The sequence below is a fragment of the Bombus impatiens genome, unplaced genomic scaffold (genome assembly GCF_000188095.3).
Source record: "Bombus impatiens unplaced genomic scaffold, BIMP_2.2 scf_0548, whole genome shotgun sequence".
Lineage (NCBI taxonomy): Eukaryota > Metazoa > Arthropoda > Insecta > Hymenoptera > Apidae > Bombus > Bombus impatiens.
The window spans coordinates 827,761-848,682 of record NT_176967.1 but is presented as its reverse complement, the minus strand read 5'-3'; the positions used below and the strand labels follow the sequence as shown (position 1 = coordinate 848,682).

Genomic DNA, 20,922 nt, shown 5'->3' with positions numbered 1-20,922 from the left:
GGAGCCGCCATTTTGTGGCATCGATAAATCCATTTTATTGCTCTGGCTTGTAGGTAGGCGGTCTGACTACGGTTACCGGTAGCCTGCCTACTCTTATGTCTTCTCAGTGTATAACAAACACCGAATAAAAACCAATGCGAGGGCCAGCAACCCGCGCAGTCGACCCCTCTTTTCGCGGTGCACCGAGAGGACCAACTTTTTTGCTATTTATTCGCTACCCTCGCGCTCGTCCCCCCTCGTACATACCCGTGTTTTGTGGCCATGGCGTCCCCAATCGAGTACTAGCACCTCTTTTTTGCGCTTCACGCAGTGTAACCGGAAGCTTTTTGTTTTTTTTGGGGGGAGAAGAGGATTTTTATGATGATTGCGATTGGTTTAAGGTACCAGTCATACTCTAGAGAATCGAAGCGTTCATAATAAAAATAATACACGCCGTCTCCTTTTAGGAAAGTAAAAGAATACTGATAGTATCTTTAATGTCTGTTTAATACATTTTAATTTTTTACAATCGCTGTCAACATATCGTGGACGGGCTGTATCTAATTAAATCGTGCACTTCATGACCGATATTGTTTTTATAAAACTCGTGAATTCCCATTGTGCAATCAGTTAAAATGGAAATTAATTTTCATATCGACTCCTATCACGTCTGGCCACTAGTATACGTCGTTGTTACTTGAAAAAGCTCGAACCCTTCTTCGATCGTACTATGCTGCTTTAAAAAAGAATTTTAATTTCAGACTAATCGTGTCGAAATTTCGAAGTCGTTATCGTGAAATACGAAAGAAAGTGGAACTAGGAAAGAGAGAAGCATGAGTAAAAAGAGAGATTAATAGAAGTTACCAAGGGCAGACAGTAAAACACGGCGATTAGAGCGCTGCGAAACAGGTATCGACGAATCGTCGGTGAATTTTTCGGAATTAGTCGGAGGGAAACGGTTGTCGGTAGGGGAAGGATTTTCGAGAGCGGTGCAGGGCCAGAGTTTTCCAAGATGAAAGTTAATTCCGCTGGATAATCCAGCTTGGACGCACGGGGGTGGGGCCGGGCGTAACGAGGGCGAAGAAAGATCTGTCACCCCTCCTCGTTCCTTTTTCAGCTAAATCTTGCGAGCCGGATCGAGAAGTTCGTCGAATTTATGAGATTTCGGGTTTCGAAGCGCGGCTAGTCCGAGGGGAAAGAGGTCGACGGAATGGAAGGGGGAAGGGGGTTGGAGCTCGGCGAAGGGATTAACTTTGTCGAGCCATTTTGTCGACCGCGAGCGGGCTTTGTGACCAAGGGAAGACACATTCCCAGCAATTAGCTAACCCCGCCTCTATGTCCGTCTGTATGCCGGTGATGTACTGGGTGTTTCTAAAATCGCTGGCCAAACCTTTGGGAAATGTACCCTATTTATCTTGGCGGAGAGTTGGAAGACCTTCGTTCGTATCGAAATCAGCGTTGCAATGTCTCGTTCTTTGGTTTAACGAAGATTTACCGAAGTAGTTGGGAAGCTGTAAAAAATTCCTGAAAATCGATAGATAAGGGAATAAGTAGACGAAAGTCAATTCTCTATAAGACAGGTACGTAATTGGTCTTTGTTCGGCGATTGACTGATCGAAGGCTTTCAGACAGAGGTCGTTAAACGTCCTCGAGTTCTAGCAAGCCTAAGCCACATCAGAGAAAGGTTTTCCAAGCGAACTTGTCAGACGTTGTAGCGAAACTTTGTCGCAAATAACTTGGTTTGGGTGGCGTCTTCTCGAGTCGCCAAGTCCATAAGACTTTTTTCATCCCCTGAACAGAATATTCCGCCGAAATTTAGTCATTTACTTCAGAAACATTCTACGTAAAGGGAGTATGAGGCGAAAGTAAAAAGGGGCGAGGAAAGCGTCGGGACAAAAAGAACGTTTACAAGGGTGGATCAACCGGTGCAGATTAATCGATCCGTACATCGAGGCTCTGACCTTTTAAGAAGTCTAGAAAAAAACATCGTTCCCTACGGCGTCTCCTGGTGAAAACTAAGAAAGTATATATCAAGGATCTCGTATAAATGTTCGTAGAAATGTTCTGGTTGAACGACCCTGCGTAAAAAGAGTACGAACACGTCTCTTCGTCGGAGATTTAAGCAAAGATCTATTCAAGTACGGGTATAACTCGGTTCAACGCAGAAGGACGAGCCGGTAGGAAGAAAAAGAAAGACGAAAGGGCCCCGTGGAAGTTACTTATTAGCTTTTAAGCCGCTTGCATCCCCGTGGAATTAACGAGGAGCAAATAAATCCCGGTGGAAAGGGACAGATTTCGTCGAACGAAGCCCTGCTCCCCTTAAAAGCACGATAATTAACGTGCAGCCTTGTGTTTTCTCCAGCTTACTGGATCTATCGTTTTGAACAACGAATTACGTAGCACTCGTCGATCCGTCTGAATCATTTGAGCATTAAAGTTAATGGAAATACACCGCGAGCGGGTGACGTGGCGCACTGAAATTGAACAACCAAGATCGAAGGTTAAATAAAGCCATTGTTCGAAAGTTCTTTAATTAATAGGACGTTAAGGAGCGCTCGATAAAACTGTTACCAAAATGTCAAATCGGGGAAACTTTCTCGAAACGATAGGGAAAAGGTCGAAGAAAGGGAAGAAGAATCGTAGAGAGAAAGTTGGTTGGATCACAGAGACCCTAACCTAGACCTAACCCAGACCTGGAAAGAGATTTCGGCGTGGAATGGCAGAGAGCTACAAGAAGGGAGTCGCTTTACCTTTGTACTTTCGTTAATTAAACCACTACCACCACCCCTCTGTTCCAGCCGTTCAACCTTAATTTCGAAATAGGTTACGAGCAGCGGACCGTGCCTTTTCACCGCTCTGGAAACAATCAGCGACCCTTAAAGCTCGATAGCATCAATTTCACCAAGAGAAATTTTGCCAGAAAAAGGAATGAACCGTGTCGTGAAGTGCCATTTATTCGGTTAATCTGCGAACAGGGATCTCTCATTCGTTCTATGGGAATTGCACGAAGTTTCCTTACTGTGCTAATAATTTCTCTAGAAAGAAAACTTAATCTTCTATTTTTTACGATTATAATAATATATGTAATCAGTAACAGTAGTGTAACTTCAGTACTATATATCACATTATCCATATAAATCCCTTTAATTAGCGAGAAGGCTACGAAAGAGTTAAACTTGTAATTTACCGCCGTGCGGTGCTCCATACATCGTTACAAAATTCTGAGCCACCCTAGCATCAAGTAAGCACTGCAACCTGGTGGAAATTATTTCCATCCTTTCACCAATCCAATCGGCGTCCCACAGTGAAAAAGGGGAGAAAAAGGAGGAAATGCGCACGCGGTTCATTCCAGATTGGAGGTGGAATATTTGCTGAGAGTCGTGGCACGCGTCGAGCACTCCGTCCTCTGAAACAGTTTATTCGCTTTATTCCTCCGAATTACAGCTAGCTGGGAGATACGATGTCCGACTCGTGCCCTCGGCTACGAGAGAGTCGGTTCCTTCTCAGGAGTCGAGCGGCTCGCTGATTTGCGAAATTTATTTGTTGGAAAGTTTGCTCGTTAAAAGCACACGTACACGGCCAGCCTTCGCGTTATCAGCCTCTTTCACCTTCTCCCGCGTTGAAACAATGCTCGTAACGGTAGCGGCGCGGCCGGCAGATAAGGTACGCGCGTTTTTTCCACCAGTTCGCCCGCCATTCGCATTTCTCTCGGTTTTTCCATCCTCCGTGTTCCACTGCCTAGTTTGCGCGCGCGCGCGTGTGTGTGAGACGTACAACGGGAATGTTTTCTACGCGTTTTTTCCCCTCGCTGTACATTATCAAATTGGTATTTATCTTTACGATTCTTCGCAGTACACACCCCTTGCGGAACCGTTCTTCCGTAATGTATATTGTTCGCTCTCTTTTCCCGTGAATTCAATGCGTTCTCATTGATCGCCGCTGGAATTTTCTCCACTTCTCCATCCACCGTTTTTTCTTCGTCCTTTCGGATGAACATCGTCGTTAGCCGTTCGTTTTGTCGAACTTTTTTTGTCTTTCAATCTAAGCGGCTGTTACGGTTCTTCGTTTGTCCTTCTTTTGATACTTTTGCACTCCCTTTGTATACCTTTTTAGTCATAAAGATGTGGTTTTTTACCTTTCGTTATTCAATTCTTTTTTGTTTATTGTAGTTGGTCCCTACAACTCCTTTATCCGTAAAATTAATTTCCTTGGGTCGGGGAAGTGGTATTTCTTGCTCTCGAAAATGGTGGTGAGATTGTCTGGAGCTACATTGTTTTTGCACCTTGGTTCAAAGACTTGCTCTTTATTATATTAGTATCTTTCAGATGTTTCACGATTACTACTTCAGTTATAGTTTTTTAATATTTAAATACAAAAAGGTCATCAAAAGGGAGAACTGTTAAACATCAGAAATTGAATGCGCGATTTTTTACAGCAGCCATCTCCAATTTCTATTTCATCTTTTCAAACAAGTTTCCTGTTACTGTTTTCTACCGTTACATCTCTTCAAGCAAGCTTTCTGCCAAGCTAAATTCCTCACATTCGTACAAAGTATATCGCCACTTTTCAACTTGTAATCATATCCTTACTGCGGATGCTAAAAATTTTTCATATCCGTTTGTAGGAGAATCTCCGGGAAAAATTCTGTCTTGACTTCGTTGAAAAGAATCTTAGGCGAGGGATCGCAATTCACCGGCGCTAAGTCCGTCAAATGAAGCGCAATTTGTAACGGGGAAGGAAGAGCTGGTGCCAGTTTGTTTTCGCTCGCCCCGTCCGCTCTAAATCTTCATTTATCCTCGGTTTCAGAGGGAGTCAGCCAGGCTTTAGGCATGGCATAATTAGTAAGTTCTTTCAACGTTGGCCAGGCATTGATCAACTCGCTCGAGATTAAATTTTCGAATGGTCCCCTATCGATCTTTCCTAATTACGCGAGAGCTGACTTGTCTCAAGGTCAACGGCCAGCATCGAACAAAGAGGAAACACTTTCTCAAAGAAGAAGAGGCCGATGGACAACGATGTCTACGGATCGTACGGAACAATTAAAAGACGGGAGAACAGGGCGATTATATTTCCTTGTTAGCACGACTCGATGGCTACCAATTTGCATTTATACGACATTATTTACTCTCGATTCTGGCCTGATCTCTTTGAGAAATCTCGAACGTTTGTTCGAGAAAAGGCGACGCTTAATCGAAAGAAGAGGCTGCTGAAAATTAGCGGCAAAGAGGAAGAAGCAGGAGAAAAAGAATGGAGAAAAGAAAAGGAAAAGGAAGGAAAAGGCTGGAAGGGAACAAGACGAGACACTCGTTGTCTACCAATATTATCGCCGGTCGTTATTGAAAATCGCTTCTGTTTTATGATATCGCGCCGGGCGTAATGGCCGCCACCACCACCAAGATCCAAGGAATTGCCAATCTTATCTGCAACGTATTAATGCCTCCTGGAAATTGCTTTCGTCGAGATCACCGTTTTCTAGCCTCTCGTTGCACGAATTTCTCTCTTCCTTCGAGCGCTTGTCCCTCTCTGTGTCGAGTCACAATCTTTCACAAACTAATGAACTATTTCCGAACAATTCAATCGCTTTCCGTAGCACCGTTTACATTATCTTTATAAGAATTATATTTCAAGCAGTCACGGTTGGTCGCTGAACGAATTCTCAATGTTGAATCCAGCGATCTTAAGCAGAAGTTAGTGTACACCGCGACTATACACCAGGCAACGAACTTGCCTCGCGAAAGAAAAGTCCAGGCATCCGGGGCTTGTTAAACGGGTTGGCTGGTATCCTCGAGACCGCCGCTCGCAATCGTCTCACATATCATTCATTTATTCCAGTCTGGCGCCAAAAGAACGAACACGAGATCGCGTCGAGTTCTTCGAAGAGGAAACGGGCACCGCACCGTGGGGAAAAACGCGAAACGCGAAACGCGAAGAATCAAGAGAAAGATTCTCCTCTCGTCGTTGTTACTTTTTGTCTATTCTTTTCTCTTTGCTTAAAAACTTACATATACACACACACATCCGAGTTAGCTTTTCTGTTTTCCACGACGAAAATCTCGAGGAAACGGGTCGTATGACAGTCGAGGAGGAAAAAAACAAACCGGGTATCGTATTCGGAAGATGTAAGTCGCGGACGATGCAGTTCCATCGAGCAAGCTTTTTTACGACTCGTTCAATTTTCCGAGATACTCGTTGACAAAAGTCTGCCCTTGTCAGACTTGTCCCTTCGGTGACCCAGTCTTTCAATCAAAACTTTCCCTCGAACATCCTTTCATCCTCCCTATTTCTTCTTGTTACATCGCGGATCTCGAACGTAGAGAAATGAAACACCTTTGAGAAACCGTGTCTTTCGAAACTGACCTCGACCCGTGATACACTCCGTGCACGAGTTTCGCTCATCCTTTCCAGGAGCTCGCTTTTCATCCTTCCTCTCCTTCTTAGAGATTAAGATGGACGTTTTTAAAGACGGATGCTTGTAGAGCCGAAGATTGTTTTTAGGGTATGTTTTCCCGTAGTGCTGTGTTTCGTTTTTGCACGTACGTATTATTAGAAGGGACTTCACCAGTACGAATTTATGTAGCGCGTAACATTTTTCAGACTCTATAAAATTTTGAGATCACTGTGGACCTAATACTTTTTCGATCACAATTTTTCTATTTAAGTAGAACTCAGCAGATTCTTCTACTTTGCCACAATAATTTCCAGTAGCAGGGAATTTTTATAAGCCGAAAAATATTTGGAAAACGTGACGTGTCAGTGGAGGGAGCAGGCAAAGGCACGTGTGACGAAGCTGACGAGGGTGTCGAAAGTAAACGACGGGATTCGCGACGTGACTCCGGCGAGCACATTAGAATAACGTCCTCTGTACCCAAGCTGCTACTAATTACACGGAATTTGTATTAATGCGGACGTTAGCATTCCACCATGGCCATCCTGGTTTCCGCGGCCACTGTGGCCGTTGGTTACGTGTCGTCGGACCTCGTTCTCTCGTCATCATCGTTGTCGGCGTCGTTGTTGTCACTATTCTATGTCAACAACACCGATACAAACGACCTGGTTCGATGGTGGCTCGTCAAGAGACGGATAGCCGGTGGTTTTAACTGCTTGCAGGTGTTCTGTTTGGATGGTAAATCGTTTCGCTCGTTTACTTCCGCAGAGCTGTTTTCGTGATTCTTTCAACCCAAATAATTCTTTCATATCTCTGAGAAGATATATTAATCGGTTGAATTCTATTTCACGGTGGGATTCTGTTGATAGATATAATTACAGATATAATTACAGTTGATACTTTATCGAGCGAAATGCTTTATTAAATGCTGAGAACCTCGTGAAGATTGAGAAGTTGTGTGGACATCCGCATAGTGTGCAATTTTTTAGCGATTAGGATACAATATGAGGAACTCAGGAGGAAGGTAATACCAGTGATAAAACCTTCGATTGGGGAAGATTGTGGATAAAGCTAAACTTTAATAGAGAAATCTCTATGCTTCCGAATATCGAAATACTTTTTTCATATATAGCTTATGAAAGCTTGAGAATCCGTAACACAACTGTCTAGGTAATAATACCAGAATACAGGCTTGTTGGACTGGATGATCGATCCAGTCCTGTTTAGAAGTCGTGTATGACGGAAGGGACGTGGTAGGAAAACACGGAGACAAAACGTCGCTGGTCCAAAGACCGGCTGGCATCCGTTAATGAGCGGCGTTGTTACCACTTGGTTTGAGCAATCCACGCGGCCAGGTGTGTCTGTCCGCGATCGAGGTCGTACGATTCGCAGAAAACAATCACGCTCGGTTTGAAACGACTCAGGCGACGAAACGCGACCGGAAAAACATCTACTTGAACGGCTGAAACGGCCGATCGATACCTCGAAAAAGGTATTTCGAATTTCCGAAGACGGCCTCTTTGGTCTCCGCTCGACCTACATTCGTTTGTTCTTACGATCCCTTTGTTGCAACGCTGTGTGTAAGAAGAAAAGCTGCGACTCAAGAGAGCAAGCTTTGGTTTTTCAAGGGATATCCTGGAATATTTAGAAAGACGAATGCTAAGATATTGCGAGTGGCCTCGTTGACGGTGCCATGGTACGTTAGATGAATAATTTCGAGAAGAATTTAATGGAACGAAAATACCTTTAACATTATCTCTTCTAGTATAGAGAACAGGCTTTAATATTACTGGCTCAAGAAATAATTATATTCGGTCTCTCCCTTTTGTATCTTATATATTTTGCATTTTTAATAATTGGAAGAATAGTTTTACCACTTTTTCATAGGAATATTTACATTTACAATATTCACAGTGGTAATACGGTTTTCGTAGCATGGTACAATAATTCTGAAGTAGTAACAATACAAAAATTGTACTATTCCCAAAAGATTTAACACGTTCCGTGTTATACAACGAATAAATGAATCAAACGTGAATAGGCGAACGAAAAACTAAATAAATAATACAGAACTATATCTGAACTGTGTCCAAACTAGCAAAACAAGAGCATCATTTTATAACTAGTATCGCAATTGTTCTCCATCGGAGAAGGTAGAAAACGTTTGCCTAGTTTCATGAGTGACGCTATGGTTGATAATAATTCAACAGATCCGCGCGACAAGTCCGGAGATGTCGTGATACTGAAATATGCAGAAATGTTGGAGAGAAACGTCGATCCGATGTTCGGTTTGAGGGGCACCGAATGTTGGGCGGCATACATCGGAAGAACCATTCGACTTTCCAAATGACTGGTGCAATCGACCTTGCAAATGGCAACGATAGCCATCCAATCTCGGTCGACACTCTCGAGAGTTGCAAAGTGGATGGTTACGAGAGCCGAAGGACATCGCACGTGTACGTTTCCGGCGACTGTTTCGATCGAGCTCCAGCTACTTCCTTCGAGTACTCGCGCGACACGACAAATCAATAAACAAATCCTCTTACGAAAGAATTTCACGGCGAGAGATTTACGAAAATTGTAACTGTAACTATTGCTTTATCCCAAAGAAAAATATTCATAAACAATATAAGTAAAATAAGACGAAGAATAAAATTACCTTTAATCTTAAAACCGAACAAACAATACATAACCACAATTGGGGCTGTTAATATGTAAACATCGTACAAAGTACATATAAAATATAACATACAAGTTACAATCGCAGGGACATCGTGGATCTTATACAAATTCAATTTTATCAGGATTTTGCAGTGAATTAGTGTGAAGGTCGATTACATGGAAAACTAGAAGGGGATAGCGAAACGATGGTGAACAGCCTTGAGCGACACGTTTACGAAAGACTGGGCGATTATTTAACAAACCAGTCCGCGAGGACTGTATCTCACCGTTCGCAGGCCGGCACCAGCCGCGATCCTAATTAAGAGGAATGCCAGTCTCACAATCCGTTCTTACGTCTTCGTGCGAGCGCAATTGTCGGCTCAGAAGGTATTATCTTTAACGAGGAATTGCGTCCAGCTCAACGATACGTCGTGGAATCTCCTCGCTACCGGGCAGTTGACAACGTTCGCGAACGCTAATCGCGCTATTAGTCAACGTGAATCTTGACCTCCGCCTTAATTAGACTTCCCCTTTCTTTCGTTTACGGACAAAATCCTCTTGTGAACGATTTCACAAGAAACATCGTGGGATGCTTCTGTCATTCCAAGAGTCGAATTCGGTAATTTCTCCTAGTTACTTTAGAAATTATTCTATGAGATATTTTCTGTTTTCTCAGGGATGACGTTTCTCAGGGACGTGACGTAATTACAATACAACAATCGCAGCGTAGATATCGTAGATACGATTTGATCTGTGGTGGATTGATCTTTTCGGATATCACGAAATAATAGACTAACTGTTTTGTGAGCAATTTATTAAATATATATTTTGTCTATAGAAATTAATTCAACACAAAGCACAAATCCAGGTATGATAAATCTCACGAAATAAATACGCTTTAAAGAGAAACTCCGTATATACGTCTTATGCGTCCGAATGCGATCGATGAACTTCATGCTCGTCATTTCGTCTGTTTATTTATACTGGTCGGGGGCACAGTCGGAAAATTTGAACTCGACTGCGTTTGATGGTTGAAAGTAGCGGCAACATTGTTTTGCTCGTCGTTCATTACTCCTTGCAATACCAGTGACCTAACGGGCATGATACTCCGAAACAAAACAACAACAGGATTTGAATTGTCCTGCTCGCGTGCCGCTACAGATCCACGCTACAAATTTCTCCCAGTTTCTATATTATATATGAGATACAAATGAATCGCGAAGAAACTCGAAGAACTAACTTCACTTACTTGCAGCGCCATCCATAGAAATCAACTTATAGATATTTAAGAGCAATCCGTTTCCACTTACATTCAGGGATACCAACTCTTCCTCCTGCAAACAGAAGGCTTACACGAAGAACAAGCAGACGATCGAGGATCGTTTAGGCGTCCTTAATACGCAGATAATTCGCCGGGGAATCGAACACGACGGAACACGGACGCGTTATAATTCACGGTGTCCTTTCCGTGGTTAACACCGCGGTCTGGAAACGGGACGTGTTCTCCTACCATCGAGAGGGGTAGCGACCGAGAGAAATTATTAGCCTAATCGCAGGGATTGATGGCGCGACTAGTAATGGGTCGGCTGAGCGACCGGCTTTCGAGCTTCCGCATCACGTTCCTGTCACTCGGCTCTACGGTGATTATGGAGATGACATTAACGTCCCCGAAGGGACAGTTACGTCTGCTGCTTCCGGCGGAGGGACGGTGACGCGTCGATTTTGCGAGCGCGATCAACGACACCTCTCCTACTCCTCCTGCTTCCTCTCTGCTAGATCTTGCGAGGAAGCGCGAAACTTTCGTCGAGTTCTACCATGAGTTTCTGTTATTGAATGAGATTTAATCACGGAGTCGCGTACGCGACGCCTGAGACGCTGCAATTCCCTCTTGGAAGGAGAACTGCTGTGCTTGTAATGCGAAATCGATGACGGAAGGAAGTTTTCGACGCGCAGGATTGATCATCGTGGGATATTGTTTTGGGATTTTGGTTTCGGAAGGAAGATTATCGTGTTATAAATATGTATGTGGAATTTTTAGATGGTTTCAGGTAAACTTGGGAAGCGAAGACTTGCGAGGAAAAAATACGATTTACCGGAATATACTTTATTTGATGAGGATTTTTTGTAAGCATTTACTTCGAAGATCGCTAAAGGCGGATATTATTTATGATTTTGTAGGGTTCTATATCTCTGTCATTAAAATATTTGAAAACTTGGAAGTCTAGTAAACGAATTGTTTGTTACGGCTGCTTTCGTAAGATCAATAATATCGTCAATATTTCAATGTTCTCAACGAAAATGCGGTTTGTGAATAAATATTGGCCATATCGTATTGACAGTACATATCTATCCTTTTAGTTGAGAATCTTGAAATATCGACGATATCTACATATCGATAGCAATATAACAGATATAACAGATTAAGAAAAATTTAGTTCTAGCAAATTAATATCCAAGCTCTTTCTAACGAAAGCAAAATTCGTTTGAATTTCTGCACGCAGTCTCGATTCGTGCAACGAACTTTCATTGTGCGTAAAGTGCAGGAGCATGGTCGAAAAAAGCGGGAAGGAAATGGCCAGACAGGCTGGTCATGGCAACGGAAAAAATTGCGCGACGGCTTTGAAGCGACGCCATCGTTATCCGGACAGTAGCGGGCCATAATTTAATGGCAGCCGATGAACGTCGCTAATAGGTAGTTTCTTTTTTGCCGGGACCATGTCGCGGCCGAGGATGGGTGTCGCGCGCGCTCGCCGGAAGAGAATCAATTACGAGCTTTTAGTCTCGTTAGTTCGCGCGTCGAGGTGACACGACGACGTGTCATCTTTCCTTTTAAAGATAGAAAGGCTATTAATAAATGTCACGCGTAGATAAAGTCGTCCACCTAGCGAACAACCAGCTAGATCCTCGCACACGCCACGCTCTTTCCTGTTAAAAATATTATTTAACACCTGCTGGAAATATTTTTAACCCGTGTCCTGTTAACCATCAACCTTTCTTCTTTTTCCTTTTCTCTAAAAGAAACTTTGAAATCGAAAACGCGAATCGTTTAATATCAGAGGAACGAGACGGAAACATTTTTAATGGCGACCACGTGTGAAAGACGAGCAGATTCAGCAATAAGTCAACATGCAAGGGTGGTATACCGGTTGAAATAAATAAATTAACGTTGCGCACGAGAACGAAAATATCTGCTTCGAAACAGAGGATTAATAATCCTGTCGTTCTACCGGAAAGAGGGACGTAGGAGAGTAAGAAGGGAAAAGATAGAAGAAAATTTAAGAATAAGAAGAAAGTAGAAAATGAGGAGAAGATGAAGAAGGAAGGAGAAAGTCTGGTGGAGTGTGGTAAGGATGGTGAGGAAAGGAGAAGGCGTGATCCAGAGTCTCTGGAAGATGATGCACGAGCTTGCGGGGATGACAGCCGCATCCGGTACTATCCGGGACACACGGAGAAATGCATTTTCTCGGGGTTTATTTAACTGCGCCGCGCCAGACGATAGAGCGTCGCCACTGTTTCCCAGCTAATGCGTCTTACCCAGCTTTCTCCATAGCTTTTCTTTCTTTCTCTTTTGCTTCGATTCACCGTTCACTGTTCCGTCAGAGTTTGAACAGAGCAAAATACCGCACCGCGAGAGGATGACGCACTGGCAGTTGAAATTGTTAGATATAGTATTAAAATTAGAGAGAAAAGGCAACTATTATTAAAAAAAAAAGGAAAGACAAATATTAAAATGAAAGCACAAACGGTCGCGAAACACTTATGCTCCAAATTTATAGTCCAACAAACAAAAAGATCGTTACACATACATGTGTACGTATAAGTATTCAGACATTGTGTTCTGGGAAATGTAATTCAGCGTTTCACCGGCATCGCACCTATCTCCATTAAACGGCTAATAACGCACCCGATACGTCGTCAACCCTGTCGAGGCTCTCCATAAATCTTTCACCGTTGCATGGACGATTTTCCGCGAAGCCTCGTAAACACGTGATCCGAGGGAGGAATCGCGTGGCGATTTAATTGCGAGGCGGCGTTACACGACGAGCCGTCGACAGGGCCCTCTCTAAGCTCGTTTATTTCTGGCCACGGTGCTGGTTACTCGCATGTTAAATGTTCTGTCTGCGTTCGAGGATCGGTGCGGCATCGTCGTGTCAGCGGCGTTCACTGGCTGATTCGTTCGATTAACGTCGGGGATGGCAACGTCTGTTTCGCGGCACGATCAAAGCGGTTCGTAGATCCTGTCTGACGACGACGACGACTACGACGCGACGGTGTCTTTTCTCTGTTGCATCTGGATCATTTGCCCGGTCGTTTCGGTGGCCGGTTTTTCGGTTCTCGTTCCCAGAGGATGGACGCGGGTGCACGTGTTTAATAAGGCCGGGAACAAATTGACGCGAGTAAATCAAACGAGCCAACGCGGCTATTTGTTTTTCGGAATCGTTCCGCTCGTTGGCTGGAAAGGGAGGAAGAAGGAGGAGCGGTTCTCGGATGAGCACAGTAACCTGTTTGTCTGACGGGAATGCTGATGGGGTCAGAGGAATATTTAAAGCTTGACAAATGTACCGCTTTAATCCTGGCGGGATGGTTAGCGGTTAATATAGACTTCCATAGCTCTGACCGTTTTGACGACTCGATTAAACACCGCATGGCATCGATGCAATTAATATATTTTTCTAGAAACCAAATGATTAGCCTTTTGAAGATTGAATTTTTTTAAGTTATGTAGAAAAAATTTTTATCGGTTTCTGATCGTAGAAACACATGCTTTTTGAGTCTTCTTTTGTAAAAATTCAGATCATAATTTCACCGACGATGAATACTATGGTTACGATAACGATTGCCACATCTGTTACAGCATCTACGTATTAACTAATTAGGTCGAAGTAGATTAAATCTCGTATCATATAGTAGTACTTTTATACGATTTTAAAAACACGATACTCGTTTGAAAAACGTTTCATTGGCAAATGAGGTTACGCGCCAGTACTTTTTCGTATGTATATTTATCGTTTAACGAATTCAGTTACGTAAAGCATGAAAGGATTATTCAATAAAATCTCCCAATTTCGCTTCCATAGCACATGTCTCAAATAACATCTGAGTTATATCATCTATTCTATAACCATCATAACTGCCTTGTATAAACTCCAATTAACGTACCATATACGTGTACGTATAATTCTGAAACCGAAAAATATCGGACCGACGAATTAAAATAATCGGAAACCATGATCGAGGTTCGACGAGAGGCGAACATCAGGTTGGATTTGTCTTCCTTTTTTTTTTTTTGGTGTCGCGAATTGGGACGTTGTTAACGTTGTCGAAGACTTAATTGCTCGTTGGAGAATTCCTTTGAACTTGTACGTGAGCTGGGCTCATTGTGCGCGCGTTCGTCGCCGGTACACGCCGCGGCGTGCGTCCCTTTCATAAAATTCGTCACGTTCCGGTTTATTACGATTCAATCTCGGGGAAACGCCGGTGCTCTTCGCGACGACAAAAGACGCAGCTCGAGCCGCATGCGAGCAGACGGATCGGGGAAATTCGCGACTCGTTCCCCGTTCGCTACGTGACGAAATAAACGCGTCCGCCTCTGCGTCGGGTTCGTTTTATGCCTGCTTGTTTCTCGCAGTCTGCACGATGACGTTCAATTGTGAATTAACATTTCGAGAGCCAGAATGAAAAGACGTTTAGAACACGTGAATCCTCTGCATAATTTTTGCGTTGGATCGGCGAAAGAAACGGCAGAAGAGCGCATAAGAGCGCATAAGAGTTCTCGTGAAAGAGAATTTTATACGATTAAAATATGTAGAACGTTTGGGTTAAGCATTAAAGGTGGCCATTGTTACCATTGTGCTCTTTAGAATTCGTTTCTACCATTTTTAATGTTATAAAATGACGTTCTTTTAAATAAAACTTCAACCACACGTACTTTCTTCAAAACTTCATGTATTTAACGAAAATTAATTTTATAGAGGGAATTTCATGCATTCATCCCGTCGTTTAATTAGTTTCAATTTTATTTTTTCAACGGCTTCTGGCGATTTTGTTTGAATTTAATCTTTAGTAGAAAAATCGGCTGAATATTCTGATTATTCGTATCGACTGGAGAGCGAAATTCAAATATTTCTCTTGTAATACTTGGTGATATTTGACGTCCAAATTGGTTTTGCAATTAAATTTTAACGAATGAACCGCAGCCCTGGTTAAACGACACGTAAAGTATGAATTATTAAAAAGCTAGAGAAGATATTTTTCCTCGAGATATTGAAGCAAGAACAGTTGTACAAAGAGAATATATAGTAGATTAGGAATGAAAGGAAGGACCAATTCCTTTTGGATAGGGACACGTGTTTGCGATGCAACGGACCAGGAACGTCAGAAATGGATCGTTCGCAAAGGGAAATCGCTTTTTAACGGCTTCGAAATGTCGAAGACGCGAACAAATAATGTGCGAAGCGACGAGATCTGTGGAAGATGGCGCTCGCCACGGAAGCGACCTGAGAACGAAGACAACCGGAAGCCCATCTGTTCGCTCTATTTCTCTGCGTAATGACGCGTTGATGGCTCGATATCGCGCCGCACTGTCGTAAAATGTTCCCAGTGACGTTTAATTTTCTCGTTGACAACCAACAAAATATAACTTAGGTAGGTAAACGAAACTTCAATAGTAGAATATCGTGATATTTTCTACAGAATTCTCGAACTAAATATGTTTCCTCTCGAGAAGAAAAGCAAAAAATTAGAAGAACAGATACTCGTACATTTCGAACTAATCGAAAGTTGGTCTACTTGAAAACGTTGATTTATATACCGAGTGTGTTGTTTGCTTTCCAGCACGAAATCACGTTGAAGTTTCGTGTTGGTGGATAATTATCGACCGATTAGAGTGTCGTTAAATGATGAATCGCACAAAGCCACGATGAAACATCAATATTCCGCGCAAATATTTTGAAAAGAGCAGGATTTCTTTTGTAAATCTGAGATTCACGATTATCTCGCTCGTAGACGTGTCAAAGCGATCGCGCGATGAATTATGCAAATTCACGAGCATTTGCAATAACGCTGGCGCCGAGGCGACGATGTATACAGGATTATTCAAAATAAATATTACATTTTAGATAGAAGTAGTTTCCTTGGAAGATGGTTTGCTATGCAGCTTCGTTTTTTCAACTTTTTACAATTAAATCTCTTTCAGACAGCTTTTTAAAATTAGTGATTCTAATCATAGATACGCCATATTATCTTTCATGCTCTAGATAATAAAATTATGATCTTGTTGAAAATCTTTCAACAGCTCAAACTTCTGTTAATATTTTAATGGGTTGAATCGAACGGGACACGTGTCAACTGGACGGAGATTGAGGTTTCCGAAAATCAAAGCAAACCTTGTGAACCAAACTGAATCCCGTTCCAGCGATCCAGATCGATCGTTGGGATCGCAACACGGCCGACACGTCGGTCGACGAAATTTACTATTCGCTGATCGGGAGAGGTTAAACCTTCATCGAGTCATATCTCGTCTCAGGATTTGGCCAGGCGTTCGTTCGTCCCTGCTCGCTGTCGTTGTAACTTGCAACGAGCTGTCGTGCTGCCGCGACCCGGAACTGGCCAACACAATGTCGGCCCCGCTCGCTGCAATTTACTGCTGATGGCAGGTAATTCCGACGGCTGATAATCGCGGCAGCATCCGGCGACCGACTGATCCGCACAATAAATACGGATACCTGGCCAGTTGGTGATTAATGATCGCCAAACATTGGTTCACCTACGAATTTCCAATATTTGCGACTTTTTTCTTGAATCGTTCGAATCTTCGCATTATGAGGACCCTTGTAATTGTCTCCATTGCGATCTTCTGCCTAGTTTTTCTTTGTTCAGGTAAGAATATAGCAATTCTCGTAGTTCTATGATTGGCGACTTTGTTTTTGAAGATGATAGGAGAAGAAAATACTTTAAGAAAAAGGCTAGTGAATTTACCAGTCTTGCTCAGTTAATATTGTAACGAGTACTATACTTTAGATGTTTTATATATGTTTGAGTGTTACGTGCATTATGTATAGCTTTGCATCTTTAAATTTCCATCAAATACACGAAAATGCTAGTTATCGTAGATTTAGATATCGTACGATGTACATCCACGGAGTCCAATCGTAATAAAAGTACATTTCCAGCGTGTTCACGTAGGTACCATAGAGATACGATAACGTTCTACGCGAACGTGAATGCAACATTTGTTTGTTATCGTTCTATAAGAACTGAGGACATTTTTAGCTTACAGAAACTTGGCTCTCTTCTTAACAGACCGAAGCAGTTCCCCAATTGCAAATTGTAGATTTAATGAACAAATTCGGTGGCCAGGACTCGCTGCTTCGCACCATGACGTCTCTAATGAGTTTGTACACGAGTCTGACTCAAGAGTTTGGGACACTGATCAGACAGGGGAAAAGCGTCAACCAAGCCGTTCCAGAGCTAATAAAACTGCTACCAAGTATGATGTCGTAAATTTCAAGTCGGCCGGCTCGTATCGTGTCAACCTTGGCCTCTACATAGATTCGATGCAATAAAAAGTAGAAACACGGAGAAAGTGAATTTTTTTATTCGATAACAGCGAATGGAAGATGAAGTGGTTGATTCAGACGTGGCTGACCTCGGTCGCTGGGAAAGATAGCGAAAATTAAAATTTCAAGGTGAGCATGGAGTTGGAGTTGTAAATTAATGCGGCGCGAATTCAGTGGTGGAGCAGGAGAAAGGATGATGCTTGACTATCTTTATGAACGGTTATCGAAGTGGTCTCGAGCGGAATCGGCGTGTTGATTGGATGGAAGCTCGATCAAACGACGCGACTCCTCGAGACTCCACGTCGTGCGCGCCCTGTGTTCGCGATCGAGATCGCGACCGCTTTGCGTACAGTCGGCTGAAGAGTTCCTTCCACTTCCACTTTCACTCTGGCGATATGTCTAGAACCTCTTGCGTCAGATACGGAAATATATATTTCAGAAAATATTGAAGCATCCAATTTGAGTATTTATCACTTGCAGGATGAAATCACGGTACTTGAATTAGGAACTTAAATTGAAGATTTACGTCTACACGATGAAATTAAGCAATTTAACTTGCTCGAGTTCGATCTCCAACTAAGGAATAATTTGCAGGAATCGAAATTCACTATTCCACATTTATATTTCGAAGTTCTCTTGGTTACTCGTTTCTTTTTTATATGCTGAAACCAGTGTATACAAATTCAGCTGTGAAGCGATTTACAAATTCCGCCGTGTCTGTGTCATCGCGTATCACAAATTGCGCGCGGTTAATCGAAGAGACTGGAGCTCTGACGAATTCTAGCGAATCGTAGCGAAAATTTCACGATGTCGGAAAAGCGAGCCGCGAAATCAATTTAGCGAAACAGCGGCTGCGTGTCGGATAAAATAGCGACGACGGATCTCCCGGGAAATTTAGAACTCGACCCTTCCAACCCCTTGCGTTCCTATTTTTCCCGGGGTTGACGCGAATCGAACAACACGGACATTGAACTTCGCCGCGGTTCAACGACTAGTTTCGTCGACTGTACCACGCGTAACCAGGTGCAACGCGACGCTCAGACGTTCTGGAGCACCTACCACTCGGCCGCGACTGCGGAGGGTAGGTAAGAGGGTAGGTTGCAATCCCCGTCGCGTAGTCTGCCACTCTCAATGCCGCGCTGGTAATAACGAACTCTGAGCAAAAAAAAAAAAACGTCAGCGAGTTTTCGCGGCGAACGTTCCTTCCTTAACTCGACGATGCTATTGTGGATATTAGACGGGTTTGGAAACGTGGTACAGGGGGTAAATCTTTTAGACCGGGAGGGATTTATTGGAGTAGATAATAGGGAATATGAATGTTGTTTACCATTTGTTTGCTATCCGTTTAGTTTGCCAAGCGAGTAGCGTTTAACGTTAACGTAGGAACTTTGTTCGTGTTTTTTAACAACAGTTAGATTAATACAGATTAAATACGGTTAACAAAGTGAACGAAACAAGCGTAGAATTCCATAATAGAGGCGATACGCTCATAATTTCTTTGATAATATCGTAACACGTAAGTTTTTATATAAATGGAGAAAAATTCTTGAAAAAATTTGAAATCAGCAAAGTGATGACTTAAACCTTTCCCAATTTTACGTGGACTACGTTATATTTTAAAGAAGTGCTTAACTTCGACGTCAAAGAGTGATCGAACAATGAAAAGAAATCAAGAAATTTGCTTCTTGACACGATTCCATTAAACCAAATAATTTCCCTAGAACGAATTAGATTATGTTTCCACGAAAGTTGCACATTAGCTTTCAGATTTAAACCAAAGCCACTCTGGGTACAAATATCTAAGATATTCCTGAGTCTGCATATCCTAATATTCCAACAATTCGATTTACGACCATGTAACGATACTTAGAAGCTACGCAATTTAAACAAACGACTCGGTTCCTTCGGTGGAGGATCAGGAGCGAGAAGATGGTATAGGGAATGGGAAACGCGTCGCAGGTGCAGTCTGCGAGCAAGGACGAGGACGGTGGTTACAGACGGATGGGAGCGGGCACGACGTTAAGCTCGAGGGTGGAAGAAACCTCGCACGGAGGGGGTAAGCGAAGTCTCGTTAAAAATACACGCGTGACAAGATCCTTTACACGGCGCGACTTGGTCGCGTGCTGTAGCCAGAGAGGCTGTTTTATGGCCCAGCACTCGTTAGTAATTGAATACTTCGCCGAGGAGGAAACGCGCCGGCCGACATTGTTGTTCGTGGCTTCTGTCTCGCGCTATTCGCTCAGCTACGCCAAACGCGACGATACTCGCACCTGCTCGATGTTCTACCATCGCTTTTACAAGGAGATTTCTGGAGAAAGTGTCTACTTTCCTATGTGATAACTTGCTTGTAGACTCTTTGGAAGCAAATTGTAGAAAGTGGTGAATTTGTAAACTTCTTGAACTTTGCGCTGACATTGACAGAATAAAAAGTCTTTACCAAGGTTCATAGAGACTGATTTTTGTTTGTGAGTCCTGTAAGAGGAAATTCCTTTGTTACATAGCTTGCGACGCTATACGATGCCAGCTGTAGGTGTAAAACTTTTGTCTAATACATGTACCAATTTCTATGATTGCATCGAATCTATCCGAAATGATCGACCAGGTTTGTTTTTTGCTCAAAAGCAATTTTCCGAAAGACAAACAACATTTGAGGTGTTGTTTTATTGATATGAAGAACCTGGTTTAGTTTACGCTTAGAGTCTTTCTGCTTTTTACCTGAGTGAAATTCAATGGAATTATAGTAAAGCCAACGAAATATCAGTGAAATTGCCAAAGTAATTAATACGTACTTAGGTAAAACACAAAATGTACTTTTTTCATTACTGCGATGGCAGAAGAAGAAGAAGAAGAAGAAGAAGAACGTTTTCGCGTTTCAGGGAAACATTAGGCTCGGTTTCGAGCGTGGAAATTCGATAAGGGCAGCCCGCCTGACCGGCCAATAATTCTGCGGCGATGCTTTTGCACAGACTTCCGGCGAGTCGCGATATATCAGTCCGGCCGAGGCAAGCCGGAACCGGAAACCGTCAATCATAGGACTAAGTTAACGCGGAGTCCGCTCTACTCGCTCAGAGAACCGCCGCGCTATATCGTAACGCAAACTATTTTATGGACCCTTCTCCATCTCCCTTCTACCACCCACTCTACCTGGTTCCTCCTTCCGTGTCGAGCCGCCTTTCCTCTCATTCCCAAACGTATACACTCACGTATACCCACAAGCCATCGTCATCCCCCTAAAATATACTTTCGAGCATGGAACATCGATTTTTTCATAAATAACCGCCCACCTGGCTACCCCCAGCCGGTAAATCTCTCAATCTGGCTATCCTCATCCCTAAACTG

The 20,922-nt window shown here is 43.0% G+C and overlaps 1 protein-coding gene across 1 annotated transcript; it reads left to right on the top strand.

The window, feature by feature from the left end:
- Positions 1-16,743: 16,743 nt before the first annotated feature.
- Positions 16,744-17,609, top strand: LOC112213246. Its single transcript, XM_024369277.2, has 2 exons — positions 16,744-16,903; positions 17,327-17,609. Exons 1-2 carry the CDS (start codon positions 16,768-16,770, stop codon positions 17,587-17,589), a joined length of 399 nt encoding a protein of 132 aa, XP_024225045.1. The 5' UTR covers positions 16,744-16,767; the 3' UTR covers positions 17,590-17,609.
- The last annotated feature ends 3,313 nt before the right edge of the window (positions 17,610-20,922 follow it).

Coding starts and splice junctions, on each gene's coding strand:
- LOC112213246 (XM_024369277.2), top strand. CDS start 16,768: ATGATCGCCAAACATTGGTTCACCTACGAATTTCCAATATTTGCGACT. Junction 16,904..17,326: donor CCTAGTTTTTCTTTGTTCAG/GTAAGAATATAG, acceptor TCTTCTTAACAG/ACCGAAGCAGTTCCCCAATT.